The sequence below is a fragment of the Microcaecilia unicolor genome, chromosome 1 (genome assembly GCF_901765095.1).
Source record: "Microcaecilia unicolor chromosome 1, aMicUni1.1, whole genome shotgun sequence".
Taxonomy (NCBI): domain Eukaryota; kingdom Metazoa; phylum Chordata; class Amphibia; order Gymnophiona; family Siphonopidae; genus Microcaecilia; species Microcaecilia unicolor.
The window spans coordinates 168,525,006-168,544,082 of NC_044031.1; the positions used below are offsets into that span (position 1 = coordinate 168,525,006).

Genomic DNA, 19,077 nt, shown 5'->3' on the forward strand with positions numbered 1-19,077 from the left:
AGAAGAGCTTTTTAATGGAAGGAAAAGCAATAATCAATAAGTATATTGAAGAAAGCATGCCATAACCAGAGGATTTTTAGCAGCAATTAAGCAGGCTGGGTAGGGGGGAAAAGGGCCAGTTTGACAGGCCATGCGCTCTTTTTCTTCCATCATATTCTGTTTCATAAAGTATAATATTATGTAAACAAAGACAAATTTCTAAGAAATATTATGTAAATAAACATTAGACAAATTTCTAAGAGGTCATCACAGATGCACAGGTGTCTCACAGTGGCATAGCAACATGTATGCAACATGTTCCAAAAAGTTTTTTTTTTAATTAAATTATTATATACTGGAGAGGAAGAACAGATAACATGGTTTTCCACACCTCCCTCAAACACTCATGATTCAAGAGACGCAGAAGCAAGAGTATCATGTATTTTTTTCATAGAAAACATAGCACTATTTCTCAGTTGAGTGAGTGAGAACAACAAAAAAAAACCCCACCAATTCAAAGTAGTGTGACAAACACAGAGGGACTGATGTAATAAAACTATGCCAGTAATTTCCATACCTGGTCCTGGAGGTACTCCAGCCAATCACATTTTCAAGATATCCTCAATGAATATGCATGAGAGAAATTTGCATGCATTGTCTCCACTGCATGCAATTCTCTCTCGTGTATATTCACTGTGCAAAACCTGAATAGATATGGATGGGCTGGAGTGTAAATTTTAGGGGGCTTCGACGTTAGCTTCAGAACTTTTAGTCCAGGTACAGTGCTGGGCAGACTTTTACGGTCTGTGCCCTGAGAAAGGCAGGGACAAATCAAACTCGGGTATACATATAAAGTATTACATACCATGTAAAATGAGTTTATCTTGTTGGGCAGACTGGATGGACCGTTCAGGTCTTTATCTGCTGTCATTTACTATGTTACTATGAAAACCTGAGTGGCTAGGGTGCCTCCAGGACCAGATTTGGGAACCAGTAAACTATGCTATCCTTTAGCTAGGCAGCTTACTTTCAACATTACATAAGAACAGCCATGCTGGGTCAGACCAATGGACCATCTAGCCCAGTACCCACAGTGGCCACGCCAATCCAGGTCACAAGTATATGGCAGAAACCCAAACAGTATGAAAAATACAAAAGGAGTAGAGCACATGTGGCAAGAGTCATCAACACACATCTAATGTATACAGTGGGGGAAATAAGTATTTGATCCCTTGCTGATTTTGTAAGTTTGCCCACTGACAAAGACATGAGCAGCCCATAATTGAAGGGTAGGTTATTGGTAACAGTGAGAGATAGCACATCACAAATTAAATCCAGAAAATCACATTGTGGAAAGTATATGAATTTATTTGCATTCTGCAGAGGGAAATAAGTATTTGATCCCCCACCAACCAGTAAGAGATCTGGCCCCTACAGACCAGGTAGATGCTCCAAATCAACTCGTTACCTGCATGACAGACAGCTGTCGGCAATGGTCACCTGTATGAAAGACACCTGTCCACAGACTCAGTGAATCAGTCAGACTCTAACCTCTACAAAATGGCCAAGAGCAAGGAGCTGTCTAAGGATGTCAGGGACAAGATCATACACCTGCACAAGGCTGGAATGGGCTACAAAACCATCAGTAAGACGCTGGGCGAGAAGGAGACAACTGTTGTGCCATAGTAAGAAAATGGAAGAAGTACAAAATGACTGTCAATCGACAAAGATCTGGGGCTCCACGCAAAATCTCACCTCGTGGGGTATCCTTGATCATGAGGAAGGTTAGAAATCAGCCTACAACTACAAGGGGGGAACTTGTCAATGATCTCAAGGCAGCTGGGACCACTGTCACCACGAAAACCATTGGTAACACATTACGACATAACGGATTGCAATCCTGCAGTGCCCGCAAGGTCCCCCTGCTCCGGAAGGCACATGTGACGGCCCGTCTGAAGTTTGCCAGTGAACACCTGGATGATGCCGAGAGTGATTGGGAGAAGGTGCTGTGGTCAGATGAGACAAAAATTGAGCTCTTTGGCATGAACTCAACTCGCCGTGTTTGGAGGAAGAGAAATGCTGCCTATGACCCAAAGAACACCGTCCCCACTGTCAAGCATGGAGGTGGAAATGTTATGTTTTGGGGGTGTTTCTCTGCTAAGGGCACAGGACTACTTCACCGCATCAATGGGAGAATGGATGGGGCCATGTACCGTACAACTCTGAGTGACAACCTCCTTCCCTCCGCCAGGGCCTTAAAAATGGGTCGTGGCTGGGTCTTCCAGCACGACAATGACCCAAAACATACAGCCAAGGCAACAAAGGAGTGGCTCAGGAAGAAGCACATTAGGGTCATGGAGTGGCCTAGCCAGTCACCAGACCTTAATCCCATTGAAAACTTATGGAGGGAGCTGAAGCTGCGAGTTGCCAAGCGACAGCCCAGAACTCTTAATGATTTAGAGATGATCTGCAAAGAGGAGTGGACCAAAATTCCTCCTGACATGTGTGCAAACCTCATCATCAACTACAGAAGACGTCTGACCGCTGTGCTTGCCAACAAGGGTTTTGCCACCAAGTATTAGGTCTTGTTTGCCAGAGGGATTAAATACTTATTTCCCTCTGCAGAATGCAAATAAATTCATATACTTTCCACAATGTGATTTTCCGGATTTAATTTGTGATGTGCTATCTCTCACTGTTACCAATAACCTACCCTTCAATTATGGGCTGCTCATGTCTTTGTCAGTGGGCAAACTTACAAAATCAGCAAGGGATCAAATACTTATTTCCCCCACTGTACTTATCAGACCCAGAGGCAACAGGTGGGTTATAAATATGGGCAATTGGACCTCTTATAGCACATGTTATTCCAGATCTATGCTCCTCCACAAAGTATTAATCATTTGCCTCACTGGTCTTACACAATCTAATTTATTATATTTTAATTAAACAAGATGTTGCTTCTTCCAACAATAAGAACTGGCAACCCTTCTGTAACTTAGCTAAAATTGAAAACTGAAACTAGAAAAAGTGACTACTTAGCTTTCACTGAAGAGTAATCCATAGCGCTGTGCAACCATTCAAAACCCGATGCCAACAGAACAATCATAGCGTTTCGGTCCACCTGACCTCCTTCAGGGGAATGGAAAGCAGTCATAAAAAGACAATTAAAAAAAAAAAAAATCAGCAAACTAATGCCAACCCCAGCAGAGTGCAGCTTTAGCAAAGTTACATAATGGTTGCCAGTTTCTATTGTTGGAAGAAACAACATATTGTTTAATTAAAATTAAAATATAATAAATTAGATTGTGTAAAGACCAGTGAGGCAAATGATTGATACTTTGTGGAGCAGCTTGGATCTGGAATAACATGTGCTATAAGAGGTCCGATAGCCCACATTTATAGCCGTCTGCTGCTTCTGGGTCCGATAAGTAAACATCATATGTGTATTGCTGACTCTTGCTATGTGTGCTATCGTTGTAGTTTTGATACCATTATCTGACGAGTGGTTCTTTTGTTCCCCCTTTTTAATTTTAGAAACCCTAGTAGCAACATTCCATGCTACCAATCCCAGGATAAGTCAATAGCAGACTTTTCCTCCAGGAACTTGTCCAAACTTTTTTTAAAACAAGGGCCTAGGATTAGGGTGGCCTGGACCAGATAGCTCTAGAGAAACGGTAGGAGTCAAGGGGACCAAAGCCCACTTAATCACCAGGGAATGTCTGCATGATGGGGGGGGGGAGGAGGATTCAGAATTCACCAGGCAATGTTTGCAGGGTGGGGAACAGGGAAGTCAGGGGCCATAAGGGATTTTTAAAGGTTTTTTTTGGACCTCCCTTATCAGTGTAGGAGCCAATCTTCACTCACACACTGCCATGAAAAAGACAAATTTACACCCAATGCAGGAAACCATAAGTACTTAAGCACTGCCATACTGAGAAAAGACCAAGGGTCCATCAAGCTCAGCATCATGTCTCCGACAGTGGCCAATCCAGGCTTCAAGAACCCGGCAAAACCCATTAAAAAAAAAAAATAATAATAATAATAATAATTTTTTAAATAATGTTCAATGGACCTTTCCTTCAGGAATCTGTCCAAACCCCCCTTAAACTTCGTAAGGCCAGCTGCTGCCATTACATTCTCCGGCAACGAGTTCCAGAGTCCAACTACATGCTGAGTAAAGAAAAACTTTCTGCTATTTGTTTTAAATCTACCATATTCTAGCTTCATCTTGTGTCCCCTGGTTCTATTATTGTTTGAAGTGTAAACAAACGCTTCGCATCTGTCCGCTCTACTCCGCTCATTATCTTGTACACTTCTATCATATCACCCCTAAGCCGCCTTTTCTCCAAGCTGAAGAGCCCTAACCTTCTTAGCCTTTCCTCATAGGGAAGTCGTTCCATCCCTTTTATCATTTTCGCCGCCCTTCTCTGCACCTTCTCCAGTTCCTTTATATCTTTTTTGAGATGCGTCGACCAGACTTGGACACAATATTCGAGGTGCGGTTGCACCTTGGAGCGATACAACGGCATTATAACAGCCTCGTGTTTGTTTTCCATCCCTTTCCTAATAATACTCAACATTCTGGACGAGAATGATATGGGATTTGCGTTACAAGACGAATGAGAGACTTGCGGACCTGAACATGTATACCCTGGCTGAAAGGAGAAACAGGGGTGATATGATACAGACGTTCAAATATTTGAAAGGTATTAATCTGCAAACGAACCTTTTCCGGAGAGGGGAAGGCGGTAGAACGAGAGGACATGAAATGAGATTGAAGGAGGGCAGACTCAAGAAAAATGTCAGGAAGTATTTTTTCACAGAGAGAGTGGTGGATGCTTGGAATGCCCTCCCGCGGGAGGTGGTGGAGAGGAAAATGGTAACGGAATTCAAACATGCGTGGGATAAACATGAAGGAATCCTCCTCAGAAGAAAGGGATCCCCAGAAGCTTAGCCAGCGGTGGGATGCAGGGCTGGTGGTTGGGAGGTGGGGATAGTGCTGGGCAGACTTATACGGTCTGTGCCAGAGCCGGTGGTAGGAGGCGGGGCGGGTGGTTGGAAGGTGGGGATAGTGCTGGGCAGACTTATACGGTCTGTGCCCTGAAAAAGACAGGTACAAATCAAGGTAAGGTATACACAAAAAATGACACGTGAGTTTATCTTGTTGGGCAGACTGGGTAGACCGTACAGGTCTTTTTCTGCCGTCATCTACTATGTTACTATGTTCTGTGCGCTTTCTTAGCCGCCGCAGCACACTGAGCAGAAGTTTTCAACGTCTTGTCAACGATGACTCCCAGATCCCGTTCTAGGTCTCTGATTCCTAATGAGGAACTTTGCATGACATAGCTGTAATTTGGGTTTCTCTTACCCACATGCATCACTTTGCACTTGTCAACACTGAACTTCATCTGCCACTTGGACGCCCAAATCCCCCAGTCTCGCAAGGTCCTCCTGTAATCTTTCACATGCCTCCTGCGACTTGACGACCCTGAATAACTTTGTGTCGTCTGCGAATTTAATTACCTCACTAGTTACTCCCATCTCTAGATCATTTATAAGTATGTTAAAAAGCAGCTGTCCCAGCACAGACCCCTGAGGGACCCCACTAACTACCCTTCTCCATTGAGAATACTGACCATTCGATCCTACTCTGCTTCCTATCTTTCAACCAGCTCTTAATCCATAGTAATACCCTACCTCCGATTCCATGGTAGATTACTATGCTAGTGTTGCTGTTTTTTCTGTCAGCGCACAATACTTTTTAACCCCACAGTAATCTGCATGTCATTAGTTTATACAACTGGAGTAAAATTATTTTTCAGTACATGCATTAGAAAACAGTATTGAATCTTACTGCACCCTTCTAATGCACAAATTATTGTGTTCACCCAAGAATTTGAATCAGTGGGAAAGCAAGGCAAAAACCAGAGATTAAGCAAGGTCACCTGACCTACCGCAATAGGCAAAGCAAAACACAGTACTGGACATTTACCTATGGTCATGTTCTGTTTCTGAGTCCTAGTGCAAGCTACTAGAATTAATTTGTGAAATTAGAATCCTCCTTGCTTTGGAGCAAAGCTCAATATGGTTCCAGAAGAGTAAAGCTCAGGCTTAATGCAGACATTTAAAATTGTTCCACAAAAGCACATGGAGGGGGAGAACTGCCTAAAAAAATAATTTACCAGTACAACTCAAGCCATAAATTTTACTCCGTGCAAGACTCCAATTGATTCTTAACACCTTTTACAGCATCCCTCAAAGGAAATAAATAAATAAAAACGGGGATGGAGAAACATGACTTTAATAAACCTTCCTCTTTTGTATCACAGGCTTTGTGAGAACCAGGAAGTCTGAAAGAATTTTCCTTCTTCCTCTTTTTCACGAAGTAGCACAGGACAGGCCCATATCTGGAGTCTATCACAATAAATTCATTTCCCTTTATCCCAGAAACCCCATAGTAGTTCTTATATACCCCCCCCCCCCCCCCCCCCCCCCCCCCCCCCAGATGAACATAACCCATTATCACTGCATCATCAGTGGGATGCTGCCACTCTCAATAATGCACCGCAACAACCGCTTAGGGCGAGAACGCCGAGAAGTGACCCGGTGTCCTCCCTCAATGCCCCCGACAAACTTTTCTCTTATCCCTACCCCTACTCAAGCACTCCCTGTCCCTTCCCAAGACGGCGCTAGGACAAGTGCGAAAAGGCACAGTGACCGTCACGGTTACCTGCCAGCAGGCTTTTAATATCATCGGGGATGGAGCTGTGCATGGTGGTGGCAGGGACAGAGCAGCACCGAAAGAATAACGCTGAGCGATCCCCGTAAGGAGGAAGTAACTAACAATTACAGTAAGTTCTCCCCAGCACACAAATACAAACACACACCCCCCTCTCCTTCTCCTCCTCCTCCTCCCGCATGCAGAACCACGTGCGCCTGCGTGCTGCACCGCCTCTTTTCCGAAGATGGAAGCGTCTCTTCCGCATTCTACCGGCTTCCCTCTCATTGGAGCTTTTCCGCACCGCGAAAGGAGGCCAGTCGCTCTGTGATTGGCCCCAAGGAGGTCATCTTCAGAACGAGAGATGGCATGAGCCAAGGAGGTTTAATAGACAGGAGCTGATGTGACGTCAGAACGCTGAAACCAATTAGGTCAACCTAAGTTTCCCTTTCCCAGCTGTCATCCCCGTTCACTGAAAACAAAGCAAGCAAACCTATGAGCTCAGCTGGTGCATCCTTCTTGTCGTTCTTTATTGTTGGTAGCATTTTTATTTAATCTCACTTATATTTTCAAACATGCCAATTTGTGCAGCATACGGATGTACACCGAGGATGTATCATAACGGAATAACTTTTCATAGGTAGAGTAGTAATTTGTTTCAGTGGTCATTTGGAGGTAGGGTTACCATTTTGTGTCCTCTGAAAAAGAGGACACATGTCACGCCCCCCGCCCCCGCCACGCCTCATACCCCGCCCCCGCCACGCCCCCTTCGGGTCCTCGTTCCGCCCCTCTATTCCCCGCCCCCCCGTCACATGGTTCCCCCCCCCCTCACATATTCCCCCCCTCACTTACTATCTAGCCCTGGTGGTCTAGTAGGGTCTTCTCTTCGGGGCAGGAAAGAGCCCCCTCTTTCCTGCCCGGAGCGCTGCCTGTCCTTGCCTGCTGCATCCTCCTCAGTCTGGCTGGAGATTCAAAATGGCCACCGAGAGTTGAAGTGGCCTCGCGAGAGTTCAACTCTCGGCGGCCATTTTGAATCCCCAGCCAGACCGAGGAGGATGATAGACAGGGGAGGCAGCGCTCCAGGCAGGAAAGAGGGGGCTCTTTCCTGCCTCGAAGACGTCACTAGACCACCAGGGAACATGGTAAGGAAGGGGAGGGGACGGGAGTAGGGTTACCACGGCGCCGATCGCCCGCCCACACGCACGCGCCTGCCCGCACCCGCGCCCACGTTTGTCCAGAAATCCGGACAAACGTGGGTGCAGGCAAAATCCGCCGGACGCCCCGGACATGCCCTCAAAAAGAGGACATGTCCGGGGAAATCCGGACGAATGGTAACCCTATTTGGAGGGGCTGGTACAGGGACACCCTAGCACGTGTTATATTCATGCAGAGCTTTTTTTTCCTCCTGGTAATGGGCCTCTAAAACAGACATCATGTTATGAGTAACCTATAAGTACATTCACTCTGCTGCCCCTCACTACCTCTCCACCCTCATCTCTCCCTACACTCCTTCCCAGGAACTCCGTTCACTAGGCAAATCTCTCCTAATTGCACCCTTCTCCTCCATCGCTAACTCCAGACTCCGTTCCTTGTATGTCGCCGCACCTTATGCCCGGAATAGACTTCCTGAGCCATTACGTCAAGCTCCATCCCTGGCCGCCTTCAAATCCGGGCTAAAGGCCTACCTGTTTGATGCTGCTTTTAATTCCTAACTTGTCACCTGCTCGTAACCTTATCTTGTCTTCCTCTCTTCAATAGTCCCTTTCCCTATGTGTCCTCTCTCTGTCCTACCCTTTTCCCTTATTTGTCCTATCTGTCCTGATTTAGATTATAAGCTCTTTTTGAGCAGGGACTGTCTTTTCTTCATGCTCAATTGTAAAGCGCTGCATACGACTGGTAGCACTATAGAAATGATTTATAGTAGTAATAGTAGTATCAGGTGCTCATCATTCAGAGCTTCTATTTATTTGTTTATGACATTCATATCCCATATTTAACATGTATTAGGTTGAAACCAGGGAGCATTTGAAGGCTTTTTTTTCCCTGTGCCTAGGTCAAAAGAGAAAGATGGTTTGTGGGAACTTGCGCCTTCTGTTTTGACGAATGCAGTGGTATACTATAAAAATGCACTTAATATTGTTTATTACTATTATTTACTTCTGGTTTATATACAGTAGAAGTTAACCAAGTCAACTTCATGCTTTGTAGTATAATTTTTAATAGCATTTTCTCAGTTATTACCCAAATACAAATAAAATTATAATGTTAATTATACGACTCTGTCTGCCTCTTATGGTAGTTAGGAAAACCTGATCCTGGAGTTACCCAAGGCAGTCAGGTTTGTCAGAATATTGACAATGAATATTCATGAGAGAGATTTGCATACAGTGGAGGCAGTGCTTGTTATGAAATGCTTTGAGTCCTACTGATCTGTACATCTATTGTGTTATTTTTGCAGGTGGAAACAGGTGGGCTGATAGGGAGGGAGGGGAGTACAGGAGGGGAAGGGTTCTTGGGGTATGTTCTCTGTAAAAGTTTTTATTGTGCCATATTGGATAGTTTACTGTATTTTCTTGTTCTGTATGAAGCTTATCAACCAACATGTTGCGCTTTTAATAAAGATTATTAAAAACATAAAAAATACGTTTTGGATGTTACTGAATTCTATTATTCTGTCTCACTGTATTTCCAGTTTTGGTACAGTATAAGCCATCACAAGAACAAAATAGAAGAAAACCAATGGATTGCATTAGGGGCTTATAGCCCATTTAGTTATGTTTCAACAAATGAGAGATCTGTTTGACAGAAAATATTTTTATTATTTTGACTGAAACATGCTCAAACAACAGAAAAATCAATTTGTGTATCTAAAAGGTAAACGTCTACAAAACAGATAAAGATGTGATTCCATGTGCCCCCAATGAAAGGAGAATTTAAGTCTACTTCCATTTAATTTCAATATATTCTATCATCTTTATAACACCAGGCTTCCCAAGGCAGATTACAGCAACATTTAAGATGAACCCATCAGGAAACAGGATATCCTCACTGAAAGTTGGCCATCTGTATTGTATACAGTGTATTTATTTAGTTTTTAGTGTAGAAAAATGAGCACAAGATACAGAGTTTAGCATTGCTGTTTCTACCAGCTATAATAATTTTTTAAGCTATTTTAGTGATATTCAATTGTTATTTCATGATATTTATATCTAAATATGGGAAGCTTTCAAATTAAAAAGCTGTCCAATAAGTTAAAAAAAACTTTTCTCTTCCTTTTAAGGCACTGCCTATCCAATTGAAACAGCTTTAGACTTGTTACAGATGGACCAACAATAAAAAACCAGCAATGTGGATGCATCAGCTCATAGGTTTGCTTGCTTTGTTTCGAGTGAACGGGGATGACGGTTGTGCCGGGGAGGGGAAACTTAGAAGGACAGCCAAAAGGGTCTGTGCCTGAAGGAGAACCAGTTTGTGATCAGGATTATCAGGAGCAGCCTTGGATTACTGTTAGCCCAAAGGGGTGGGTAAAGGACAGGTGGTGCTGTAAATATGTAAATACTGGGGCTCGCTATTACAACTTCAATGTTTGAGAGCGATTGAAGTTGTAATACACAATCTGGAATGGACAGGAGAATTGCTGAGACAAATTGGTGACTGTACAGATGGAGTTATAAATGGTTTACCTGCCTGTTGCAGAAAGTTCAGTAAAGATGAATTTGCATAAAATCATATCCTTGGAGTACAGTGTGGTCTTTAGCGTGGGAGTGAAGACACTTGCTCCCTGGACTGCTAAAGTACCATTGAGAACTGCAGCTTAATTCCCCATTGCTTTCTGGATCTCTTTTCCAGCCCAGATCTACAACCAAACTTGAATGATGATACAGGTGACTGTCAGGTTCATTTTCGAAAGAGATGGACGTCTATCTTCCGACATAAATCGGCACTTGGACGTCCATCTCTCAGAGACGTCCAAATCGGTATAATCGAAACCCAATTTTGGATGTCTCTAGCGGAAGTCCGTCGCAAGGACATCCAAATATGAGGGGTGTATCAGAGGCATGGTGAAGGCGGGATTTGGGCGTTCCTAAGGCTTGGATGTCTTTAAGCCATAATGGAAAAAAGCAGAGACATCCAAGACTAAAACTTGGATGTTTTCACCCGGACGTGTTTTTATTACGAATAAGGCACAAAAAAGTGCCCGAAATGACCAGATGACCACCAGAGGGAGTCGGGGATGACCTCCCGTTACTCCTCCAGTGGTCACTAACCCCCCCCCCCCTCAAAAAACATGATTAAAAATATTATGTGCCAGCCTCTATGCCAGCCTCAGATGTCATACTCAGGTCCATGACAGCGCATGCAGGTCCCTGGAGCAGTTTTAGTGGGTGCAGTGCACTTCAGACAGGTGGACCCAGGCCCATATCCCCCCTACTTGTTACATTTGTAGAGGAAACAGTGAGCCCTCCAAAACCCACCAGAAACCCTCTGTACCCCCCTTCACTCGTAATGGCTATGGTAGTGGTGTACAGTTGGAGTAGGGGGGTTTGGGCCCGATTGCTGTCCTGGCATGTCAGGGGAGCCAGTGTACTGCAAATGCTGGCTCCTTCCACGTCCAAATGGCTTACATTTGGACATTTTAGACTTGGATGTCTTTGGTTTAGAAAATCATCGAAAATCAAAGACGTCCAAATCTAAGGACGTCCTTGGTATTTTCGAAACGGAAGATGGACATCCATCTTTTTTTGAAAATGACCTTTTCCCCGCCTCCAAATTTGGACGTTTTACAAAGACATCCCAATTCCAACTTAGACGTTTCTTTCGAAAATGCCCCTCTGTGTGACTTGGAGAAGCACAGAAATGCAGACTGGAAAAAAGGTGTGTTGATTTAGAGGTGGCCCAGATCTACGGGGTGTTGGTCCGAATCCTGGGGACTGAGCTAGTGGTGCGGCGAGACCCAGGCTACACTTAGATAAGGAGAAAGTTTGGGAATGTAGAAAATTGTTCATATATAAACAATGTGAAGCTGTTGTTCTTGCTTCTGCCAATGTGGTGACAGTTTCCAGAGCTGCCAAGTTACCCATTGCAGGAGGGAGACGTTTTGGCCAGTCCTGGTTTTAAACTTACAACCCAAAGCTGTGTAATATTTGTAGTCCATGATTCTATCCATTGAAATCAGTGCTGCAAGTCCATAATGCACCAGGATGAGGTTGTCAGAAATCTAGGACCAGCCAAAAAGACTCCCTCCTGGAATGGGTAATTTGGCAGCACTGCCTTTTTTGAATAAAAACCTTCAATGGTGCATGGTTTTTTTTTTTCCAGAAGTGAGAACAAGTACAATATCAAAAATCAGAATTGCTTTATACTGCAGATAATTTGAGATAAGAATTGAAATGTGTAGAGCATTTTGGGACATTGAATTTTTACTCAGGAAATGTTCCTCAACTCTGGACTGAAGTTAGTTGAAAGCCTTGCATTTAAGAAATTATAGAACATTTGGGACTGAGGTGAGTTAGGATTAAGATAGCTCTGCAGACTCTTGCTAGTGTAAGTGACCAGTTTGTATTGAACTCTGTGCTGATCACCAAATGGCTTCCCCATCTGAATGCTGGTGGTCTCAACCTAGATCATAGCAAATGGGTGACCACATCAAAAAAAATGCCACTAACTGACATTATTATTCTCTGTAGAGAGGGCAATTTCTCAGGCATTGAGACGGCTGTTATTTATTTCTCAGCATGAGATGTTTATACGACAACAGATAGCCCAAGTTTGGATTGTTGACTTAAGGAAGAGAAGGGTGTTGGGGAAAGAAGCAAAACTTACTGTGAGCCATCCCTTTCTCCTTCAGCCCCTGCTGCCAGTCCTTCACAGCCTACATGAAAAATCCCAACAAAGGAAAAGCTGCAAAAGAACAAGTTATGCAAATTTAAAATTTCTAATTGGACCTATCAAAGAAATGTGCAAGTGAAACTGTCTTAAAATAATTGATGTCGAAAGAAAAATATAGAACAGAAAGAAGCATCTAAAGAAATGTCCTGGAACCAAAGGCATAGCCAGGCACCCAGTTCTGGGTAGGTCTGAGCCCAAAGTAGGTGGACATAAGAACCCTGCCCCTCCCCCTGGCTCAAACCTCACCACCACCCCTCCACCCCAACCCTTGTACCTTTTAAACCCTTCAGTTCTTCTCCGGAGTAAGCAGTGACTTATACTCACTGCTCATGCCGGCCCTGAGCCTTTTCCCTGACCTGGTCCTGCCTATGTGGAAAAAGGAATTTATGTCACAGAGAAGGGTTGGGGTTAGCTTAAGCAGCAGACATAATTTGCTGCTTGCTGCCAGTGAAGAACTGAAGGGTTTAGAAGGTACGAGGGATTGAGGTGGAGTTGAGAGACACCACAACACCTTCGAGGGAAGGGAAGGAGAGATGCTGGGAGTCTTAGCTGGCAAGGCTTGGGGATCCCTGCCAGTCATATCACAGCTGTGCCACTGTTGGGTGGGCCCAAGCCCAAAGTGGGTGGGCCTGTGGCTATACCATTGGGTGGAATAACCAAAGAACCTCAAAGGAAAGGTTCTGGAACAGCCAGAGCAATTGGAAGAGGTAACAGGTGGGATATCAGTAAAATGATAATGGCGTAACTCAGGAGGATAAGAGTAATGTAAGATGAGCCAGGAAGCAGAATGAAGAGGAAAGGCAGGAGAGAGACCCAGCCATTGAGACTTATGAGGAGATGAATACATATGCTGCGGACCAGGAGAGGGAAGGACTATCTAAATTAAACCTGACACTGAAAGCAAAAAGCATGATAAGTAAGATCAATAAGGCCATAACCTGCATAAAAGAACCATCTATTGATATCACAGAAATAAATCGGATACAATATTGTGCAGCAAAAATCATTACTGAGAGAGTCCTGACAACAAGGACACAAGGCCGAAAGAAAGGGGAAGGATAACAAAGCCTCCTTTGAAAAATAATACAGAGGAAACAATAACATCACTGCGTGCAAAAGTGTCAGTGGCAGATGAGTACCTCAAAGGATCAAGGACAACCAAAATAATGAGAGAAATTCAAATATTAAGCTGAAACGTTCTGTATTAACACAAGAAGAATTAAATTCATGTACTCCATAACAAATTGAAAAATAACACCAGAAGCACAAAAGCTGCAGAGATCTGAAAAAAACAGAATTGAGAGACATCAAATTAAGGATCTCTTTTACTAAGCTGCACTAAGTAGGGTCTTTCCCATACACAAAGCCCATTTTCTTGTGTGGCCATGAAAAAGCTGTTTTTGTACTTGTGTCATTTATAGCCGTGGGCTATCATTCGTTTTCGGCCATTTAAAAAAATTAATACGGGAGTCCATACCACCTCCTATTTGGGAAGGGCTCCTATGGTAACTGGTTAACTCACTTTCACGCCCGCTCTCAGCCCATTTTCTGTCCCTGACATGCCCCCTTAAAAAATTTACAAAAAAATAAATACTGCATGTTTAGAGCACGCAAATGCAGAAATTAATGCAGGGCATTTTAGCACATCCTGTAGCATTAGGCGCGCATTAGCACTTAATTCAGCTTAGTAAAATGATCCCAATAGGGTCAGATTCTATATATGGCACCCAAAAAGTCCACATGGAACAAATTTACACCTAAGCTTATTCTATAAGTGGTGCCTAGATTTAGGCGCGATATATAGAATATGCTTAGTTGATATCCCAGCAACTAGAACTGCATGCATCCATTTACACCAAGGAAAAAGTGGCATAAATACCAGCATGTAGATTTAGGCGCAGAGGGCCATATTGTATAACAGTGCGCATAAATTTTGGAACGCTCACGGAATGCCCATTTCCTTGCCCTTAGCCATGCCCCTTTTTGGCTGTGCACATTAGAATTTAGACGCTCTGTGTTACAGAATTCACTTAGCGAGTTGTGTGTGTAAATTCTAATTATTGCCAATTAGTGCTCATTATTGCTTATTAAGTGCTGTTATCAACGCTGATTAGCTTGTTAAGCTAATTAAGTTACTTATAGAATGCGCTTGGATCTTTAAGCATGATATATAGAATCCGGGGAAAAACATCTAAGACAGAACCCAAAGCAGTGCTAAGAGGAATTAAGAACAATTATTAATGCAATTAAAGCAGCACTATGCAAATCTGAAACAGAAAAGTTCTAAAGGAATTTATATAAGAATCCCGTAGAGTACAACAGATGCAGGATAGCTACTCAGTATATAGAAAAAAATATGGAATGTGGCAAGACTCAGAGTCTGCAGTTCGCAGATAGTCCCTTCCCAACTTGAAATATCTTGACATATTTTGCTAAGAAGAATGGGAATAAACTGCACCATTCTGCTGTGGAAAATTGGTAAAAACTTTCCCCACTTTCTGTAATTTTGCCATACATTTTTGTGCATAGCATGCAAAATTATGAATACTGGTTATAAAATAGTGCAGTTACATGCGTAAGCTAATTGGCAAGTTAGGTGCTAGTTAATGCTAACAACCAGTAATCACCAATAATTGTGGTTAATCAATGCTAATTGGCATTAATTCACAGTTACATGCGCAACTGTACTTAGGCCCAGATGCATCAACCAAACGTTAAAAAATAAGACTCGTAAAAGTGCTTAACGATTTTTAAAAAACGAGGAATGCACTACATAAACACTCCAGAAATGTTCGAATCGGTATTGTAAAGTAGGATGTATCACACAATCATTAAACCCGTCGTTAATCAGCGCCTAAAGCATGCGCAGAGCAGCCCAAGCGTTATGCTGGCTGCTCTGCGCATGCCACAAAGGCCCAGCTGTCAAAACAAAAAAAACCCCCCACAAACACGTGTGTTTCGGGAGGGGGCAAAGGCACTCGTCATGAGCGTCCTGTATGGACGCCTTGCCCCCCCCCCCCCCGCTGCCCCCCGCTTCCCCCCCCCCCCCCCACACACACACACACGAAAAATCTCCAATTTTAGCAGCCCCGGGCCAGCCCTCCTCCCTTCCTGTATTCTCCCACACTAGCTCTGCCTCCTGCCATGCTCCGGTCCCGTGCCCCGCCCCCGCCGCCCCCCCTTTGGTCGTGGCTGCCGCTCCCCCCCTCCAACGACCCCCCCTTTGCCTTACCGGTTCGTGCAGCGCCTGTCACCTCTGCTGCACGGGCAAGAACAGCTGATCGGCGAGTCAGAAGGCCTCCTCAGACGTCCCTTCTTTCTTCCTGGGCCCGCCCTCCTCTGTAAATTTTTGGTGCGCATCCCCAATTAAATCTAATTAGTGCCAATAATTGCTTGTTATTGGCACTAATCGGCTCATTTTTCTATTAAATTGCATGTGCAAATTGAGCGCATACCCAAATGGGCACACTCAATTTTTGGCAACTTTTATGGAATTTAGGGACATGCACATAGTAGGGGCCCATGCAGGTCAGGGGCCTGTCCAGCACTTACACTAAGGGCTTCTTTTACAAAGCACGCTAGTGATTCTCAGTGCGGCGAATGAGAGGAAGCCCATTCAATTCCAATGGGTTTCATCTCATTTGCTGCACGGGAATCGCTAGTGCAGCTTTGCAAAAGAAGCCCTAAGATTCTAGAATGCTGTCAGTTTCGCATGCAACTGCATCATTTAGGGGTCCTTTTACCAAATGGCAGTAAAAGGTGGCCCATGGTGGCGTCGGCATGTGGGATTGGCACGCACCGAGGCCACATTTTACTGCCGCCGGTAAAAAGGCCTTTTTTGGGGGAGGGCCAGTAAATGGCCATGTGGTAATTAAAAACTTACTGAGCGTCCATTTACTGCTGGAGCCCTGAGGCGGTGAGGGCTCCAGCGGTAATCAGGCAGCCCCGGAGCACACCCGGTGCTAGAAAATACAAAAGTATTTTCTAGCGCCAGAAATGGCCTGCAGGAAAACCAGAACTACCGCCAGGCTCCTGGGCGAGATAGTGGTAGGGCCAATTTGGTGTGCACCAAGCTGGCGGTAGCCCTATTGCCCTTTGGTAAAAGGGCTACTTAGTTCCGGACATTTGCACTAGCCATTGACATGGCATAAACAGCCGCACCTAAATGTTGGCATGAAAATGGTGACTTACCTTAGTATTCTGTAACAGCACCCTGTCACTTAAATTTAGGTGACCTTTTTCAGTATTATCCCCGTATCGTTATTGCTGCAAGTGGAGTTTTTACCAAGTATTGAATGAAGAGAGATGAAACCTTATGCAGTCACAATTTTATGGTTTCTGGCTTTTTGAATATTTTTGTAATTGGAGTGGTGTAGGATATGTTGTGTAAATCAAAGAAACAAACTCCTGCTTTAATGCATTTTGAACAGAATTTTCTAGATAGTAAAATGTGAAAAATGCACAAGGGCATGAAGACAGTTAAAAGGCACTGTGCGTTCATAGGCCTTCGGGCATGCCTAACCGCATCAACAAATCCAAATGTTCTTGAAAGTGCAAAATTTCAACAACCAAAATTGATTTCCATCCTTAAACTTGGGAATGAGTAAGGGAGGGAAATGAGGGATAAGGACAAACAGAATTTTCAAATCAAGAAAAAAATGCAATTTAAAAACTTGGATCAGCAAACAAAGACCACTTGATTAAACTAAAGCATAAATACAACAATAAATACAGATATTTACTTCAACATTAGTAAATAGAGCAAAACCTAATACAGGAATGGCTAGGGATAGATTACCTTAACCTAATGATGAGATATTGATAATTACAGCACAGGACTGTGCACTATGGACCAGAGGGTCACAGAGATAGAAAAACAATAAGACAGAGAACTGCAAACTCTGTAAGATGGATATGGTAACATATCTCATTGCTGAGTTTGATGTGTGATGACAGTAGAGAATGAAGACATTGTGGTACTGGAGGAAAACATAAAACCAGCATTGTACTAAGTGACTATTATACTTTATAACATAGTAACATAGTAAGTGACGGCAGATAAAGGTCCATCCAGTCTGCCCAACTGTCACACTAATTATCAATTCATGATTAAATCAGCAAAGAATGTGAATAGTCTCGGGACATGTAAAATTTCTGCTGGTTTTGCATTATGTAATTAAACCTTTATGTGGAGAAAGAGGAGACCCTCAAGTGTCAGAAAAATGGAATTGGAAACCAAGAAAATACGACGTAAAGGTACAGAAATAGTCTCAATTGTATTGATGCTGGTGGCTTAATTAAAAAGAGCTTCCAGTTGCACCTGTAACTGGCAGTCCATGTTCAACATACCCTGGCCTATGAATGAGTTTCATTCCCATCCTAGAACTAGTGCAAAATTAACTTATTTGGAGATATGACCTCATAAGAAATCCTTAGATGCTTTCAGTGAGAGGCAGAGGGGATCCTTGTGAATTTTGTAGTTTTTGAATATAGATTAGTCACCAAAGAATTGTGTAGTATGGTATTAAAGAAGTTGATTATTAGGTAAAGGTTCCTTTTTTCGAACATCATTTCCTGGAGAGGAGCATGTCTTACTGGCGTCCAGGTGCAATTGACTCTCCTACTGTAAGGGCCCTGAAGTAAAGCTTCCCCCCTTCTTCAGAAGAGCCCAGGATTCAAGCATGCTGGTCAGGTCACACCTCCTCAGCTAGTACTTCCTTACCCATTGCGGTGAATAGATGGGAGATTGGTTACATGTACACATTGTAGTAAAATTTAACTTTCAAAAGTCACAGTTACAATACTTGAAACATTATTTTTCTTTTTCAGTTAGATTGTTTATCTTGTTCTTAGTCTTTTCTTGGTTTTTGTCTTTTCCCCTGTTCTTTCTCTTTTCTGTTACTTCTCACTGTCCCCTCCATGTCTCACTGGTCTAATTGCTCTCTTAGGATCCTGCCTCTCTGCCTATCCCTGTCTTCCCTTCATCACTAGCTATTAATGCCCGTTCCACTTTTTCATCTTTCATATTTCACCTTTTCTGTTTTCCCCTTTCCAGTTTCTTCCAGGTTTTCATCTCACACAATTGTCCATCTATCTTTCTCCACCTGTCATTCTGTTTTTCACCCCAGTCCACTGTCCCCCTTTCCCTCATCCTCCCTCAAACATTTACCCTTTCATTGTGTCCTCCCCCTTCCCAGTCCTCTTCTTCCTGTTTATCACCCCATTCCATTCCATTTCTCCTCTCCTTCTAGTCCTTGCTTTTTCCACCCTCCACACTTTTCCTATCTCTCTCTACCTAGTCGTCCATTCCCTTACAATCGTACGAAAAAAAGATAGCATTAGAGGCAAAAAAACATAGTAAAAAATTTTTTCGGTATATTAAAAGCAGGAAGCCGGCAAAAGAATCGGTTGGGCCGCTGGATGACCGAGGGGTAAAAGGGGCGATCAAGGAAGACAAAGACGTAGCAGAGAGACTGAATGAATTCTTT

At 43.5% G+C, this 19,077-nt stretch overlaps 1 protein-coding gene across 1 annotated transcript in view; it reads right to left on the reverse strand.

Annotated features, from left to right (window-relative positions):
- SKAP2 (src kinase associated phosphoprotein 2) overlaps nt 1-6,856 on the reverse strand; it is a 479,896-nt gene extending 473,040 nt beyond the window's left edge. The window contains exon 1 of the mRNA XM_030202306.1: nt 6,713-6,856. Coding sequence (XP_030058166.1) covers nt 6,713-6,755 — 43 coding nt within the window. The 5' untranslated portion in view covers nt 6,756-6,856. The remainder of the gene's footprint in view (nt 1-6,712) is intronic.
- Between the last annotated feature and the right edge of the window lie 12,221 nt (nt 6,857-19,077).